General features: G+C 41.5%; 1 protein-coding gene across 19 annotated transcripts in view; it reads right to left on the bottom strand.

Moving 5' to 3' along the window:
* The window catches only part of BCAS3 (BCAS3 microtubule associated cell migration factor), a 711,835-nt gene that overhangs the window by 670,083 nt on the left and 22,338 nt on the right, over nt 1-19,414 (bottom strand). For all 19 annotated transcript variants that reach the window (XM_065531261.1, XM_065531260.1, XM_065531264.1 and 16 more), the window contains exon 5: nt 12,364-12,470. In XM_065531261.1, coding sequence (XP_065387333.1) covers nt 12,364-12,470 — 107 coding nt within the window. The remainder of the gene's footprint in view (nt 1-12,363; nt 12,471-19,414) is intronic.

The raw sequence follows: 19,414 nt of genomic DNA, 5'->3' as shown, positions 1-19,414 counted from the left end.
AGTTTGAAATTTATTGCAAAATAAAAAGCATTTTTTGAAATAGGGTCTTACTGTGTATTGTGATGCCCAGGCTGGAGGGCAGTAACATGATCACAGCTCACTGTAGCCTTGATCTCCTGGATTCAAGCGATCCTCTCCCCTCAACCTCCTGAGTTGCTGGAACCACAGGCACATGCCACGAGGCCCAGCTAATGTTTTATTTTTGGCCGAGACAGGGTCTCACTATGGTGCCCAGGCTGGTCTCAAACTTCTAATCTCAAAGGCTCCTCCCACCTCAGCCTCCCAAAGTGCTAGGATTACAGGCATGAGCCACTGTGCCCAGCCTAAAAAGCATTTTTTTTTTTTTTTGGAGACGGAGTCTTGCTCTGTCACCAGGCTGGAGTGCACTGGTACAATCTCAGCTCACTGCAACCTCCACCTCCCAGGCTCAAGTGATTCTCCTGCCTCAGCCTCCCGAGTAGCTGGGACTACAGGCACCCACCACCACACCTGGCTAATTTTTGTATTTTTAATAGAGACGGGGTTTCACCATGTTGGCCAGGATGGTCTCGATCTCTTGACCTTGTGATCCACCCACCTCGGCCTCCCAAAGTGCTGGAATTACAGGCATGAGCCACCATGCCAAGCCCCCTAAAAAGCATTTTTAAAACCTCACAGCCTCACAGAAGATATCAACACATCCACAACAGAATGGCCAAAACTGAAAAGACTGACAATACCAAGTGCTACTGAGAATGCAGGACAGACAGAAATTCCAAATACTTCCAGTGAGAGTACAAAGTTGGCAAAACCACTTTTGAAAACTATGTGGGAGTATCTACTAAAGGTAAACATGTACTTATCCTGTGACACAATAAATCTACTCCTAGATCAATACCCAAGACAAATGAGTGTCTACATACAGCAAAAATTACCATTTTTTGTTTATGTCCATGAAAAACTGCCATATACAAGAATTTTCAGAGCAACTTTATTAATACTCAAAAACTGGAAACAACAAAAATGTCTATCAGTCATATAATGGATTTTTTTAAAAATTATTGTATTCACATGATAGATACTACACAGCAAAATTAATGTTACACACAATAGCATAAAAACAAATCTTAGTCATAATGTTAAGAGACAAGCCAGAACATAAAAGTATACTTTTTAAATCTATGACCGTATTTTTTAGATATTTAAGAATAGAAAAAAACAAATCTATGGTGATAGAAGTCAGAATAGCAGAATAATGGTTACTTGGAGGTGGAAAGAGGGTAGTATTGCCAAGGAAGTGGCACGAGGGATTCTTTTGAGGTACTGGAAATGTTCTAGACCTTAATCCAGGATGATGGTTAGAATGTTTTATATATATATAATGTATATATATTCAATCCATGCACTTAAGATTTGTGCATTTTACTGTATGTATATTCAATAACATTTATCAGAAAAAAAATGCATTCCACAGACTTATAAATCAGCTTACGTCCAAATAATATACTGTTTTAGAGTAGAAGATCATCAAAAAGATCTCAAATAAGAAAGAGTCAAACTTAACAATGATAAATTTCAAACTCACAGTAATGTCTACTGCCTACGTCAAATCAACAAGAGTCACGCCACTATTCGCACACAGGGAAAAATTAAGTTTCAGATGCAAGACTTCTCTGAAGTGATACTTTAAGAAACATACTACAGGAAAAGATATTTTAATCCACCAATATGGGTAAATTCCAGAAGTTTCTTCAGTATTACTCTTCATTTCTGCTTTTATTCATCCGTAACAACCAATTCCCTCCCACTGCAGATGTCTAAGGATCCACCTATTACTTCTCTTTCCAGGAAGAAGATAACGCACCAAAGAAAATAAGGTCCTATTCTCAACGAAGGCAATTTTTTTCACTGGACTCCATCCATATTCAACCTCTCTCTGCTTGCCAGCGTACCCAAATCACTAACTTTATATTACTCCCAAATGAAAGCCATAAAAACTATTTCCTGGCTAACAATCTTAACATGGCAAGGTCTATTGGCACCGAACCTCTAATAAATAGTAGACTAATTGGTATTTACCTCAAGAATGCCCTTGCATGTTTGCTCTAAAGCTTTTAGTGTATAAAAACTACACAAAAGCTTTAGGGCAAAAATTTCCTTTCAAGGAGCAGATGCACTTTTCTTAGATCAATGTGGTAGTGACACCTAGTGTTAGGTCACTGAAGTACCGCATATACACAGCTCCAAGAAAACACTACAAATACTAACTTTTGAAACGAAAATACGGTCATCCCTCTGTATCTGCATGGGATCGGTTCCAGAATCCCTGTGGACACCAAAACCTCCAATGCTCAAGTCCCTTTTATAAAATGGCATGGTATCTGCACATAAACTATGAATATATAACCTACGCACATCCTCCTATATACTTTAAATCATCTCTAAATTACTTATAATACCTAATACAATGTAAGTGCTATGTAAATAGCTATATTGTCATTTTTATTTTATTTTTTATTGTTGAATTATTTTTTACTTTTTTCCCAAATATTTTCTATCCATATTGACTGAATCCACGTATTCAGAATCCATGGATACCCAGGGCCAACTGTATACTGTTTCACACAATACAACTGCCATATTTTAGGTGCTGAAATAAATATACTCTAAATTTTTTAAGAAAAAATTAAGTATTTCAAAAGAAGACGCTGGGTGCAGTGGCTCATGCCTGTAATCACAGCACTGTGGGAGGCCAAGGCAGGAGGATCGCTTGAGCTCAAGAGTTCAAGATCAGCCTGGGCAACATGGCAAAACCCCACCTCTACAAAAAAAAAAAAAAAAACACAAAAATTAGTTGGGCATGGTGGTGCATGGCTGTGGTCCCAGCTACTCGGGAGGCTGAGGTGAGGGAATCACTTGAGCCCAGGAGGTTGAAGCCATGATTGCACCACTGCACTCCAGCCTGGGTGACAGAGCAAGACTATGTCTCAAAAAGAAAAGAAAAGAAGAGAAAACTAAGTAGGCATTTAAACAGATAGCAAAAATTATAGGAAAATATCAGAAGACTTTTACCACTGAAACTTTAAGTGAGAACCCTTTATTACTTGTAAGACAAGAGCTATACAATTTTCACTTTACATGATTTTTAACATAGTCTAAGTCTAATAATCAAATTCTATTTCTGCTAAAATGATGCCATCTTTCATACTAAGCAGCACCAGTCCCCAGGTCAAGACTCTGGAAACATCTTTGACTTTCTTCTCTTCTAAATGTCTAACCACTTACCAAGGTTTTTGGTAATCCTCTCACAGCAACAAACTTACTTCAGGCTCTGAACATCTAACATTTAGACAGTGTTGAAATTCACTCCTAACTAGCCTTATAACCTTTTCTCCTGCTATTCATCCCACTGCAACCACAAAATCAATATTACAGACAGCTTTTGGAATGTATGTTACCAAAAGCTTCTCAATGAGTCCAAATTATCATGGCTGAAAGAATAAGTCCAACTCCTCATTCTGCAATTCAAATCTCCTCCTTGAAAATTCTGTATCTTATTCTCATGACTACAAAGAATGTATAATGCTAAAATGAACGCTAATAATCACAGAAATGTTATTTGTGTGAAATAAAATAATACATGATTGCATGTCTAAACATACTTATCAAAAACAACTCCTTCTCCAACTGGATGCGTTGATGATAGTGTTTTTCAAACCATTTGTCATAAAAGACCAATTTCCTTTTATTTTTCTAAAAGTTGGCATAAATGATACTTCTGTAAACTATATACATATGTTTGGAGAGTATGCACTGGCAAATACTATAGGTTTCTAAAAGCTTACTCTCATTTTCTGCCCTTTACCTTTTTGCTGCCAATAACAAATAATTCACTATCACCAGTTCATGGACCAACAACAATCTACGGTTCACACATTTAAAACCAAATTCACTACCTTTCCACCCAAATCTGCTCTTCACATACCTTTCTTATTTTTAAAAGTGATATTACCTCTATTCAAAATCCTCCAATGGCTTCTACAACTAAGTGTTGTTGTTGTTGTTGTTGTTGTTTTTGAGACGGAGTCTTGCTCGGTAGCCCAGGCTGGAGTGAAATGGTGCGATCTCGGCTCACTGAAAGCTCCACCTCCTGGGTTCACGCCATTCTCGTGCCTCAGCCTCCCAAGTAGCTGGGACTACAGGCGCCCGCCACCACGCTGGGCTAATTTTTTTTTGTTTTGTATTTTTAGTACAGATGGCATTTCACCATGTTAGCCAGGATGGTCTCGATCTCCTGACCTTGTGATCTGCCCACCTCAGCCTCCCAAAGTGCTGGGATTACAGGTTTAGTCACCACACCCGGCAACTAAAATTTTTAATGGGCAACAAAATTATACAAATAATTGCTAAAATATATACAAATGGCCAAGAAACATGAAAAAGCACTCCACATTATTAGTCATCAGGGAAATGCTAATGCTAAGTAAATCCTCAAGGTATAACCTACCAAAATAGCTAAAATTTAAAAGATCACAAAAATTAGCCAGGCATGGTGGCATGTGCCTGTAATTCCAGCTACTCTGGAGGCTGAGACATGAGAATCGATTGAACCCATCTCTGCTGCAGTGAGCAGAGATCGCACCACTGCCCTCCAGCCTGGGAAATAGAGCGAGGCTCTGTCTAAAAAAATGAAAAAACTAACCAAATATTGAACTCTAGTTAATTATATGCATGCAAAAGTAGTTAGGGGAAAGCATATTGATGTTTGCATTCCTCTGAAATGCACCGAATAAGATGGACATGAGACAAAGTACAGTAGGCAGCTCTATGAACCTGTTCCGGTTCTGAGGGTTGCCTGAAGAAAAAAAAAAACTGGGAAAAAAAGAAAGTATAGGTAAATTTTAAGGGTATACTCTAGTTGAGGGGTCCGCAATCCCTGGGCCAGGCACTGGTTAGGAACCGGGCCTCACAGCAGGAGGTGAGAAGCAGGCAAGCAAAAGCGAAGCTTCATCTGCATTTACAGCTGCTCTCCATCATGCACGTTACTGCCTAAGCTCTGCCTCTCGTCAGGTCAGCAGCATTAGATTCTCATAGGCATGTGAACCCTATTGTGGACTGCACATGCCAGGGATCTAGACTGCGTGCTCCTTATGAGAATCTAATGCCTGATGACCTGTCACTGTCTCCCATCACCCCCAGATGGGACCATCTAGTTGTGGGAAAACAAGCTCAGAGCTCCCACTGGTTCTACATTATGGTGAGTTGTATAACTATTTCATTATATATTACAATGTAATTATAATAGAAATAAACTGAACAATACATTTACTGTGCTTGAATCATACTGAAACTATTCCCACCCTGTGGAAAAACTATCTTCCACAAAACCAGTCCCTGGTGCCAAAAACGTTGGGGACTGCTGCTCTAGATGGTGGGTATAAGTATTTTCACTGTAAAATTCCAACTTTGCTCTATATTTGAAATTTCAGATGTCCTTACAAGGGCTAAAACAAAGCCCTAGCCAACTGCCACCTCTTGGACATAATCTCTTACTCTTTGCTTTGCTCCCCTAACTCCAGCTAAACTGCCTCCCTACTGTTCTTAAATATAAGAAACATATTCTGCACCACAGAATGTTTGTACTGGCTTGGAGTGTTCCTCCCTCAAATACCCATATGGATAACTTCACACCACTCCACTATATCACTGGATATTTGAGAGGCTTTCCCAGACCATCCTATATAGAAGAGCAACCCACAACAACACCAACCCCCCTACATACATAACATCTATCACCATCTAACATGGTACACATTTATTAAATCTATCTTCCCCACCTACCAGAATGAAAATTCCACAAGCAGAATGACTTTGTTTTGTTCAGTGTTGTCTCAGCACCTTCAACACAGTCTGGCATGTAATAGACAATTAATAAATCTTTGCTGAGTGAATGAATTAATAAATGTATGGGATAAGTACAAATGACATGGCTGTAAAAAAATATAATTTGGAAAATCTATCAGGAGCCTTACTTTTATTGATCTCTCCAAATTATATGACCATAAAGATATTTATCTCAATATTCTTCTTTCTTCTTTTTTTTTTTTTGAGAGGGTCTTGCTGTGTCACCCAGGCTGGTGAGCAGTGGTGCAATCACAGCTCACTGCAGCCTCGGCCTCCTAGGTTCAAGTGATCCTCCTGTTTCAGCCTGAATTTTTGTGGTTTATGGTTAGATGGGATCTCATCATGTTGCCCAAGCTGCTCTTAAACTGCTGGCCTCAAGCAATACACCACCCTCAGCCTCCCAAAGTGTTGGGATTATAGGCGTGAGCCACCATGCCCGGCCTCAATACTCTTTAAAGAGAAAAAATTTGAGAAATCTAAATCAATCTCTAACTATAGAGAAAAGAACACTTTCATCTCAGAACCTCTGTTTACTGTTTATTGTTCCAGTCTTACCCTAAGTATTTTTTAGCTTATATGCCACTTCCTTGTCATAATATGTCATCTTTTTTCTCATATTACAACTTAAGTTGTATATGCATTTATTTTTATTTAAATCTCTCTCTCCTACTAGCTCTATGACAGCAAAGACCACATCTATTGTGCTCACCACTGTATATCCCAGACATGTGCTGAATAAATGAACACCATTTAAATCTTCATAGTTCGTGGCCGCGCACGTTGGCTCAAGCCTGTGATCCCAGCACTTTGGGAGGCTGAGGCAGGCAGTTCACGAGGTCAGGAGCTCAAGACCTGCCTCACCAACACGGTGAAACCCAGTCTCTACTAAAAATACAAAAATGAGCACAACGTGATGGCGCATACCCAGAATCCCAGCTACTCAGTAGGGTGAGGCAGGAGAATCGCTTGAACCCAGGAGGCAGAGCCTGCAGTGAGCCGAGATCATGCTACTGCACTCCAGCCTGGTTGACAGAACGAGACTCCATATCAAAAATAAAAAATAAAATAAAAAAATAACTTTGTAGTTCATGGCACCAATCTATCTAAAACTGGGAGAAGAAAACTTCAAAAAGTATGATTATTTTGAGGTCAGGTGTGGTGGCTCACGCCTGTAATCCCAGCACTTTGGGAGGCTGAGGCAGGTGGATCACGTGAGGTCAGGAGTTTGAGACCAGCCTGGCCAACGTGGTGAAACCCCATCTCTACTAAAAACACAAAAATTACCTGGGTGTGGTGATGCATGCCTGTAATCTCAGCTACTCAGGAGGCTGAGGCAGGAGAACTGCTTGAACCCCGGAGGTGGAGGTTGCAGTGAGCCAAGATCGCATCACCGCACTCCAGTCTGGGTGACAGAGCAAGAGTCTCCAAAACAAAAAAAAAAGAAAGGCAGCGTATAGAACTTCATTTTCATATTTGAATCTCACACCACTATTTGGTTTTTAAAATATATACAAAGATAATTCTGATTTTTTTAATTAAGAATTTTAAGCAAGAAAGCTTACACTTACCTCACCAAAAAAGAGTCAGTAACATTAAAGGGATGGTTGGAAAAAGGGGTTGTTTATCTGGAACGCCAACATAACAATCTTTCTATGTCAAATCTGGTGTGTTTAAAGAAGGGATCTGACAGCTCAGGAAAGCTAGGAAAGCTGGTGTCATATACAAAGCAGTAGAGATTGGGGAATAAACTACTGCACAGTTCTGCTTTTGAGCTGACTCTAATTAACGATATTCCTAGACATCATCTAAGTTCCATTCACATCTATGCACTTCAATAGACAATTTTTTTAAATGTTTAACCAGGATATGCTTATTTTCTTAACCTGAGACTCCCAGGTGGGACAGTTTTGTCTTTCTTTTTGAGACACAGTCTCACTCTGTTACCCAGGCAAGAGTGCAGTGGCGCAATCTCGGCTCACTGCAACTTCCGCCTCCTGGGCTCAAGCCATTTTCCTGCCTCAGCCTCCCGAGTAGCTGGGATTACAGGTGCCCACTACCATCCCTGGCTAATTTTTGTACTTTTAGTAAAGATGGAGTTTCACCATGTTGGCCAGGATGGTCTCAAACTCTTGACCTCAAGTAACCCGCTTGCCTTGGCCTCCAAAGTGCTGGGATTACAGACATGAGCCACCGTGGGACAGTTGTATTATACTCAACAAGAGGGAGTCCTGAGCATATACTAGAAGCAAAAACTAAGCTAAGGTTTGCACAGGGGTTGATTTTCTGCCCACCTATACTTACTCAAAAGCAAAGACATAGCCAGGCATAATGGCTCACATCTGTAATCCCAGTGGTTTGGTAAGCCACAGCAGGAGGATGGCCTGAGGCCAGGAGTTCAAGACCAATCTGGGCAACATAGTGAGATATCATCTCTATTTTTAAAAAGCAGGCCAGGCACGGTTGCTCACACCTGTAATCCCAGCACTCTGGGAGGCCAAGGCAGGTCGATCACTTGAGGTCAGGCGTTCAAAACCAACCTGGCCAACATGGCGAAACCCCGTCTCTACTAAAAAAAAAAATACAAAAATTAGCCTGGCATGGTGGCTCACACCTGTAGTCCCAGCTACTCAGGGGGCTAAGACATGAAAATCACTTGAACCCAGGAGGCAGAGGTTGCAGTGCGCTGAGATCACCCCCACTGCACTCCAAAAAAAAGAAAAGCAAATGCAAATACAATTGTCCCTCAGCATCTGTGGGGGATTGGTTCCACAAACCACCCATGGATACCAAAGTCCATGATGCTCAAGTACTTTACATAAAATGGCACAGTATTTGCATACAACCTTTACACATCCTCTCATATACTTTAAATCATCTCTTAATTACTTATAATACCTAGTACAATGTAAATGCTATGTAAATAATTGTTACACTGCATTGTTTAGGAAATAATGACAAGAAAGAAAACTCTGTATGTCTTCAGTACAGACACAACCATCCTTTTTTTTAATTCCAAATATTTTCAATCCATAGTTGGTCAAATCTGCAGATGTGTAAAACACATACATAGAGGGCCAACTGTATGAATTACAGACTATAAAGATCCACGAAAGTCACTTTTTTTTTCAGGTTAGCAAACAGGCTCCCCACTGTCTAGCATATGCTCATTGAATGAATAATGGTTATAAGTTTCAGAAGGGTTCCAACACAATAATGGCTAACAGAGTGAAACATAAAACATAATTATAAGTATTTGAAGGTATATCCTAATCTTTTACAAATGAAAACACTGGGGCTCAAAAAACGATATTCCAAATTCTGGCATTTTAGCATGCGGAGCATTTTGAGCTAAAGGAAATTAAGAGGCCCCAGAAGCCCTCAGAACCAAGGACTTTCTGATGTTCTTCTCCTGCTTCTCCTCACAAGCACAAGGTGGAACTCTCTAAAGTTCCCTTTCCTGAAGCTCTTCTACAAGGAACACAATTGCCTCCCTCTCCCCTCTCTGAAATTTCTTCAACCAGAGATTAATCTCAAATTGCAGGAAGGAAAACTGAGAAATGACATCACACCTAGACAGACTTTGTCACAGGCTATCATCTCTGCGCAGGTCCCATTTCCAAGAGAATCACTTAGAAATGATTTTCTGCTCTTTGGGCCCCTTCAACTTTCTTGAGAATGACTTACTAACTCTCAAAATTGACTACATTCCTCCTTCTCCTTCTCCCCTGTGAAGACAGCACTATGTAAGCTTCTGCCATCTGGCCCTTCTTTGAGTCTCATTTTATGTGGCTCTCGTGCATGTGTATATGCTTTTTCTTCCTGTTAATCTACTGTCAATTTATTTCAGAGGGAGAAGGGAAAATTCCCTTCACCTCCACAAAAACTGAACCTAAACTACAAAACTACTCACATGTCATATCTTTAGCAATCACATTTGAAAAGTGATGAAGTATAGCTCTTAGACCATGGGCTTTGAATTTGAATTCAGACATAACTAGGTTAAAATTCTAGTTCCACCTCTTAAAAGCAGTGTGTCCTTACCACCTGTAAAACAAGGTAACTTCTACATTAGATGAGATAATATGTATATAAACCTCTTTGACCATAATTAGAGCTCAATCAATGAAACATAAGAAGCTTATTTTCTCATATTGTCTTTTTTTTTTTTTTTTTTTCCTGAGACAAGGTTTCACTTTGTCACCCAGGCTGGAGTGCAGTGGCATAATCATGGCTCACTGCAGCTTCAAACTCCCAGACTCAGGCAATCCTCCTGCCTCATCCTCCCAAGGAGCTGGAACCACAGGTGCATGCCACTACACCTGGCTAATTTTCAAAATTTTTTGTAGAGACAAGGTCTCACTACATGTTTTTGTTTGTTTGTTTGTTTTGTTCTATTTTGTTTTGAGACAGAGTCTCGCTCTGTCGCCCAAGCTGGAGGGCAGTGGTGCAATCTTGGCTCACTGTAACCACCGCCTCCCGGGTTCAAGCAATTCTCCTGCCTCAGCCTCCTGAGTAGCTGGGAGTACAGACATGCGCCATCACGCCCAACTAATTTTTTTTGTATTTTTAGTAGAGATGAGGTTTCACCATGTTAGTCAGGCTGGTCTCAAACTCCTGAACTCAAATGATCTGCCTGCCTTGGCCTCCCAAAGTACTGGGATTACAGGTATGAGCCACCGTGCCCACCCGGTCTCACTATGTTGCCCAGGTTAGTCTCGAACTGCTGGCCTCAAGTGATCTTCCTGCCTCAGCCTCCCAAAGTGCTGGGATTACAAGCGTGAGCCTCTACACCAGGCCCTAATTCATGAAGTAGCAGTACTACAAAAATATACAAATGGCCAAAGAAAATTCCATTAAAAAATTTATGCCGGGCGCGGTGGCTCACACCCATAATCCCAGCACTCTGGGAGGCCGAGGCAGGCAGATCACAAGGTCAGGAGATGGAGATCATCCTGGCTAACACAGTGAAACCCCATCTCTACTAAAAATACAAAAAATTAGCCGAGCATGGTGGCAGGCGCGTGTAGTCCCAGCTACTCAGGAGCCTGAGGCAGGAAAATGGCGCGAACCTGGGAGGCAGAGCTTGCAGTGAGCCAAGATCGCACCACTGCACTCCAGCCTGGGCGACAGAGCAAGATTCCGTCTCAAAAAAAAAATATTCAAGCCTCTCAAAATACAATCTAGGCATAAAGAGGAATAAAGACTAAAGACCTTAAGCACTCAAAGATAAACAGAAATTAACTTTAAACTATTAAAAGTAATACCTCTAATTATAACCAAAACAAGTGAGCAGTTAAAGCAACCTGAGTACCACGAAAGGAATGTGTTCAATCCAGTCAACACCCCTAATCACACAGGCTCAACCCTCTTGTTAAACGTATAGCTTCCTCTTTGTCTTCAATTCTGTCAACAAACAGCATAATGAAGCAAAATGTAGTCTCTATTAATAAGAAAAATTTACATTTACAAAACCCTTTTGTTTTATTACAACCTAGAAATATTCCTCTCAGTAAGAAAAAAAAAAACTACCAAATTTTAAGTACTTTCTCCATGCCTTTGGAACAATACCAAAATTGCAAAGAACACTGCAAGACCTTGAAACATGTCAACTACACTTCCCAAAAGGCAAAAGAAAAAGAACACTTCTAATTTCGTGACATACCAGCATGATTCTTCTACCTCTGCAAAGTAAAGCCAAGTTAAAAAAAAAAATCCCACATCTTAGATACTTAGTAATACGATAATTATAAAAACAGAATTGGCCAGGCACAGTGGCTCATGCCTGTAACGCCCACACTTTAGGAGGCCAAGTAGGAGGATTACTTGAGCCCAGGAGTTCAAGACCAGCCTGGGCAACACAACAGGCCCCTGTGTCCATTTAAAAGTATTAAAAATTAGCTGGGCGTGGTAGCACGTGCCTGTAGTCCCAACTACTCCAGAGACTGAGGCGGGAGGATCACTAGAGGACAGAGTGAGTTACAATCATGCCACTGCCCTCGAGCCTGGGTGACAGAGACCCTGTCTCAAAAAAAAAAAAGAACAGAATGGAAGACCAAACTTCATCAGAAGTGACTTATCAAAAAATAAACATTTTTTTAACTTAAAAAATGTTGGCCAGGCGCAGTGGCTCACGCCTGTAATCCCAGCACTTTGGGAGGCAGGGGCGAGCGGATGACAAGGTCAGGAGATCGAGACCATCCTGGCTAACAAGGTGAAACCCCATCTCTACTAAAAATACAAAAAATTAGCCAGGCATGGTGGTGGGTGCCTGTAATCCCAGCTACATGGGAGGCTGAGGCAGGAGAATGGCGCGAACCCGGGAGGCAGAGCTTGCAGTGAGCCGAGATCGCGCCACGGCACTCCAGCCTGGGCAACAGAATGAGACTCTGTCTCCCAAAAAAAAAAGTATCTACAGATTTCACATAAGCTAACATGCTGGGAAGTATAATGTTTTAGGTATTCAACCACATGTGTACTTACAGGGACACTCCAGACCTGCATTCCATCGCTGTAGCCAATCATAATCAGCAAAGGCGGTTCATTCCCAGTGCTATGTATTTCATGAAATTCCAGATTTCTTGATGTATCTGCAATACAATTAAGTAACAAAGAAGCTAACTTAAAAGACATAATGTCAGTCAAGAAAACAACGGTATTTCTTTAATGCCTGATTCAATCTTTACACCTCTCCAGTAACTATCCTCTCTTCTCTTAATAGACAGAATTCTCAAAGTTGTCCATCCTGGCTATCTATTTCCTTATATATCTGTCATTCATTGGCCCATTTCAACATAGCTTCTAGCCACACAATTTAAATAATATCAAACATTTAAGGGGAAAAAAAAAAAGACAGGGCTGGGTATGGTAGCTTACACCTATAATCCCAGTATTTTGAGAGGCCAAAGTAGAAGGATAACCTGAGACCAGGAGTACAAGATTAGCCTAGGCAACACAGCAAGATCCTGTCTCTATTTAAAAAAAAAAAAAAAAAATAGTCCAGGCCTGGTGGCTCACGCCTGTAATCCCAACACTTTGGGAGTCTAAGGCGGGCGGATCATGAGATCAGGAGTTCGAGACCAGCCTGGCCAACATGGTGAAACCTCGTCTCCACTAAAAAATACAAAAATTAGCCAGGTGTGGTGCCGCGCCTGTAATCCCAGCTACTGGGGAGGCTGAGGCACAAGAATCACTTGAACCCAGAAGGCAGCGGTTGCAGTGAGCCGAGATCACGCCACTGCACTCCAGCCTGGGCAACAGAGCAAGACTCCATCTCAAAAATAATGATATTATTATTATTATTAGCTGGGCTTGGTGGCACACACTTATAGTCCTAGATACTCTGGAGACTGAAGTGGAAGGAGCCTTTAAACAAAATAATTCAAGACTGCGGTGAGCTATGATGGCACCACTGCATTCTAGCTTGGGTGACAGAGCGAGGCCCTGGCTCTAAAAATAATAATAACATCAATTCTACACAAACTTTTTTCTTTTGAGACAGAATCTCACTCTTTCATGCAAGCTGGAGTAGAGTGGAGCCATCAAAGCTCACTGCAGCCTTGACGTTCTATGCTCAGGTGATCCTCCCACCTCAGCCTCCCAAGCAGCTGGGACTACAGGCATATGCCATAATGCCCAGCTAATTTTTTGTATTTTTTGTGGAGACAGGGTTTCGTCATGTTGCCCAGGCTGGTCTCAAACTCCTGAGTTCAAGCAGTCCACCTGCCTCAGCTTCCCGAAGTGCTAGGATTACAGGTATGAGCTATCACGTCCGGCCTTATACGCTTTTCTAAAAAACAAAAGAGAAGGCAATAAGTACCAACTCATTCTGAGGCAATCAAAACTAGACTAAGAAATTACAAGAAAACTATAAATTAATCCTCCTCAGGAATGTACATATAAAAATACTTTACAAAGAAAAAAAAATACAAAGACTAGCAAATTGGAGTCCACAATATAGAAAGGATAATCGACCACTAAAATACAGGGCTTATCCCACAAATGTAAGATGGTTTAACATTGGAAAAATCAATTATAACTTGCCAACATTAACAGAATAAAGGCAAAAAATCATATGATCATTTCAACATATGTTTAAAAAGCATTTGCTAAAATGCAATAGCTATTTTATTTTTAAAACTCAGCAAATCAAGAATAAAGGATGTCTATGAAAATACTGTAGCTAATTATGGTAAAAGACTGAATGCTTCCTCCCTATGAAGCAGAACAAGGCAAAAATGCCCAAACTTAAAACTTATATTCGACACTGTACTAGAGGCCCTAGACACTGCAATTAGGAAAGAAAAATAAACGACATAAAAATTGAAAGGAGAAAAGTACAGTTGACCCTTGAACAATGTGGAGGGTAAGGGTGCTGAGTCCCCTGTCCCCCAGTGAAGTCAAAATCCACATATAGACTGAGTAATCCCAGCACTTTGGGAGGTCAAGGTGGGCATACCACTTGAGCCCAATAGTTTGAGACCAGCCTGGGCAACAAGGCAAAACCCTGTCTCTACAAAAAATACCAAAATTGGTCAGGCGCAGTGGCTCACGCCTGTAATCTCAGTACTTTGGGAGGCCGAGGCAGGCGGATCACCTGAGGTCGGGCATTCGAGACCAGCCTAACCCAACACGGAGAAATCCTGTCTCTACTGAAAATACAAAATTAGCTGGGTGTGGTGGTGCATGCCTGTAATCCCAGCTACTTGGGAGGCTGCAGCAGAATTGCTTGAACCTGGGAGGCAGAGGTTGCAGTGAGCCAAGATCAAGCCATTGCACTCAAGCAACAAGAGCAAAATTCTGTCTCAAAAATAATAATAATAATAATAATAATACAAAAATTAACTGAGCTTGGTGAAAAGCACCTGTAGTCCCAGTTGCTGGGGAGACTGAAATGGGAAGATAGCTTGAGCCCAGGAGGTCAAGGATGCTGTCAGTTGTGACCACACCACTGCACTCCACTCCAGCCTGGGTGACAAAGTGAGACCCTATCTCCACCAAAACAAAAAAACAAAAACAAAAAAATGTATAGTATGAGTTTTGGGGGTTGTTTTGTTTTGTTTTTGACAGAGTCTCGCTCTGTTGTCCAGGCTGGAGTACAGTGGCACAATCTCAGCTCACTGCAGTCTCCACCACACCTGGTTAATTTTTGTATATTTAGTAGAGATGGGGTTTTGCCATGTTGCCCAGGCTGGTCTTGCGTGCCTGCCCTCAAGAGATCCGTCTGCCTCGGCCTCTCAAACTGCTGGGAGGGAATACAGGCATGAGCCACCATTTACAACTTTTGACTCACCCAAAAACTTTACTGCTAATAGCTTACTGCTGGCCAGAAGGCTTACTGTTAAACAGTCAGTTAACACATATTTCGTATGTTATATGTTTTATATACTATATTCTTAGAATACACAGAAGAGAAAATATATTTACTATCCATTAATGGAAGTGGATCATCAAAAAAGTCTTCATCCTGCTGGGCGGGGTAGCTTAGGCCTGTAATCTCAGCACTTCGGGAGGCTGAGGCGGGTGGATCACCTGAGGTCAGGAGTTCTAGACCAGCCTGGCCAACATGGTGAAACCCCATCTCTACTAAAAATACAAAAAATTAGCTGGGAGTGGTGGTGGGCACCTGTAATCCCAGCTACTGGGGAGGCTGAGGCAGAAGAATTGCTTAAACCCGGGAGGTGGAGGTTGTAGTGAGCCAAGATCACACCACCGCACCCCAGCCTGGGCAACAACAGTGAAATTCTGTCTCCAAAACAAAAAAAGTTTTCATCCTTGTCTTCACAGTGAGTAGGCTAAGGAAGAGGAAGAATAGGAGGGGTTGGTCATCTCCCTCAGGGTTAACAGAGACAGAGGAAGTGGAGGAGAGTAGAAGGGAAGGCAATAGAGGCAGGCATGCTCAGTATAACTTTATGGAAATATACTGTACTTTCTCTCTGACATTTTTGCAAATTTCTCTAAAAATGTTTCTATACAGTACCAATCCTTCTTCCACCATTTGCTTTCATTTCAGTGCCAGTATTATAGAAAGATCTATGTTTAAAAGAAGTCAAAAGCAGTCTTAAACAATTGGAAGCTTTCTGGCAGACTGTCTAACATCAATCTTCTGGCACTGTTTCTTCTATATCTTCTTCCTCATCATCTGGCACTGGTTTGGAAGCACTGAGCTCCATCAATCTGTCTTCTCTTAACTTCTCTGCTGCGGTATCTATTAATTCTTGAATTTCTCCAAAATCGGTATCTTGAAATGCTTCACTTCTCATCTTTTTTGCCATATCTACAACTTCTTTATTTATTTATTTATTTATTTATTTATTTTTTGAGACAAGTCTCACTCTGTTGCCCAAGCTGGAATGCAGTGGCATGATCTCGGCTCACTGAAACTCTGCCTTCCAGGCTCAAGCGATTCTCATGCCTCAGCCTCCCAAGTAGCTGGGATTACAGGCATCACCACTTCTGGATAATTTTTGTATTTTTAGTAGAGACAGGGTTTCGCCATGTTGGCCAGGCTGCTCTCGAACTCCTGACCTAAGGTGATCTGCCAGCCTGGGTCTCCCAAAGTGCTGGGATTACAGGGATGAGCCACCATGCCCAGCCCTCTTTCATGACTTTCTTGATGGTACCTATCATAAATCCTGTAAGTCATGCAAAACATCTGGACAGTTTTCCCCAGCAGGAATTTATTGTTTCAAGCTTGCTGACTTTCATGGTTATTTCTGTAACACTGACGGCACCTTCAAGGGTGTGATCCTTCCAGACTTTCCTGATTTCTATCAGCGTTCTCTTTCACAGAGTTGACAATCCTTTCCATAGAGTACCATGTGTGGTGAGCCTTAAAAGTTCTGTGTGACCCTTTGATCTAGAGGCCTATGTCAAGATAGAGACACTGTGTCTGGGGGCAAGTAGACCACTTCCATACCTTTGGTGTTGAATTAATGAGATTTCACGTGGCCACGGGCACTGTGGTTTGTTTTTTTTTTTTTTTTTTTTGGCTCAATCTCAGCTAACTGTAACCTCTCCCTCCCGGGTTCAAGCGATTCTCCTGCCTCAGCCTCCTGAGTAGCCAGGATTATAGGCATGCACCACCATGCCTGGCTAATTTTTGTACTAGTAGAGATGGGGCATCACCATGTCGGCCAGGCTGGTCTTGAACTCCTGACCTCAAGTGATCTACCCGTCTCGGCCCCCCAAAGTGCTGGGATTACAGGCGTGAAGCACTGCACCTAGCTTCAAAAAAAACTTTAAAAGGCAGTCTCTTACTGGTCAGGTACTTCCTGACTTTGGGAACAAGCATCAATGGAGCCAATCCAGAAAAAGGGTTCCCACTATCTAGTCTTCTTGTTATACAAGGAAAAGACTAGCAGTTGCTGTTTATCTTTTCCCTCCAAGGCTGGGGGATTAGCAGCATTATAGATAAGGACAGTCCTGATTATAAACTTGACTGCATTTGCACAAAACAATAGAGGTAGTCTATCCCTTCCTAGCCTTAATTCCGGGTGCACACTTCTCTTCCTTACTAATAAATGTCTTCTGTGGCTTTTTTTTCCCAGAATAGGGCACTTCTGTCAGCATTAAAAACTCGTTCAGGCAGATAACCTTTCTCCTCAATGATTTTCTTAATGGCATCTGGGAACTCCCCTGCTGCCTCTTGGTTGGCAGAAGCTGCTTCTTTTTATCTTGACATTTTTTAAACCAAACTTCTTTCTACAATTATCAAACCACCCTTTTCTGGCATTAAATTCTCCAGTTTTAGATTTTTCACCACCTTCCTTTTGCTTTAAGTTGTCATATAATGACTTCACTTTTTCTCAAATCATATTAGAGTCTATAGGTAACTCTTTCTTACAGCATCCTGCACCCCTGTAAAAGCTGCATTTATCTTAATTAATTTTTTTTTTTTTTTGAGACAAGGTTTCACTCCCATTGCCTAGGCTGAAGTGTAATGTGCTATCTCAGCTCACTGCAACCTCTGCCTCCCAAGCTCAAGCAGTCTCCTACCTGGGACTATAAGCACACGCCACCACATTCAGCTAATTTTTATAGAGACAGGGTTTTGCCATGTTGCCCAGGCTGGTCTCTACAAAAAAATACAAAAGTTAGCCAGGCGCTGTGGTGCACACCTAGAGTCCCAGTTACTTGGGAGGCTGAGTTGGGAGGACTGCTTGAGCCCCAGAGGTGGAGGCTGCAGTGAGCTGAGACTGTACCACTGCACTCCAGCTTGGGTGACAGAGGAAGACGCTGTCTCGAAGAAAAAAAAAAAAAAAAATCCTTTTCTTTTTTTACAATAGTCCTTAGGCCAGATTCCTTTATCTTGAAATGGTGGGCAATCACAGCTGCAGACTTCAATCTACAGTACATATCAATCAATTCAACTTTTTATCATGATGTCATGACTTCTCTGTTTCTTGGGAGAATCTCCAGCATCACTAGTGGGCACTTCATATGGGACCCATCGTGCTATTCAAGGTTTATAGTGTTACAATTAACGTGATGCAAAATAGGTGAGAATCCAAAGAGATCACTTTCTACTGTGACACAGCAATTTACTGGAAACATCAACTGCTCACCAGAGATGATTTTAAGTGAATACTTGTAATTCTTGAGCTCCCTGCGACAGCAGCAGGAGGTCACTACAAAATTATTACAGTAGTACAGTATGTACTACAGTTAATTTTATGCAGTTAAAATTCAATACTGCATCTATACGTTTACATGATTATAGATGGCACCACGTACTGTTAAGTGTGTGTGCACATTTCAATACATCTTAACTTTTTATAATAGATTTGTGTGTGTATATCTATATATACATATATACATAGAGAGAAAGAGAGACAGAGATACATCCTTTTTTTTTTTTTTTTTTTTTTTTTGGGACAGAGTCTCGCTCTGTCACCCAGGCTGGAGTGCACTGGCGCAATCTTGGCACACTGCAACCTCCACCTCCTGGGCTCTAGCACATCTCCTGCCTCAGCCTCCCAAGAAGCTGGGATTACAGGCATGTGCCACCACGCCCAGCTAATGGTTTTTTGTGGGTTTTTTTGTTTTTTGGGCGTTTTTTTTTTGTATTTTTAGTAGAGATGGAGTGTCACTATGTTGGCCAGGCTGAACTCCCGACCTCAAATAATCCACCCGCGTTGGCCTCCCAAAGTGCTGGGATTACAGACGTGAGCCACCGTGCCCGGCCTAGATTTGTGTGTATTTTATAGTAAATGATAAAATAGGTTAGTATCTATACATCTTATGCATTCATATCTTTTTCTTAATTTTTTTGATGTTTCTAGGCTACGTGGTTCATCTGCAAGTTTTTTCTTTTTTTTTTTTTTTTTTTTGAGACAGAGTCTCGCTCTGTCGCCCAGGCTGGAGTGCAGTGGCCGGATCTCAGCTCACTGCAAGCTCCGCCTCCCGGGTTCACGCCATTCTCCTGCCTCAGCCTCCAGAGTAGCTGGGACTGCAGGCGCCCGCCACCACGCCTGGCTAATTTTTTTGTATTTTTAGTAGAGACGGGGTTTCACCGTGTTAGCCAGGATGGTCT

Source organism: Macaca fascicularis, chromosome 16 (assembly GCF_037993035.2).
Source record: "Macaca fascicularis isolate 582-1 chromosome 16, T2T-MFA8v1.1".
Classification (NCBI taxonomy): Eukaryota; Metazoa; Chordata; class Mammalia; order Primates; family Cercopithecidae; genus Macaca; species Macaca fascicularis.
The sequence above is the reverse complement of the archived record's forward strand: the minus strand, read 5'-3'. Positions and strand labels throughout refer to the sequence as shown.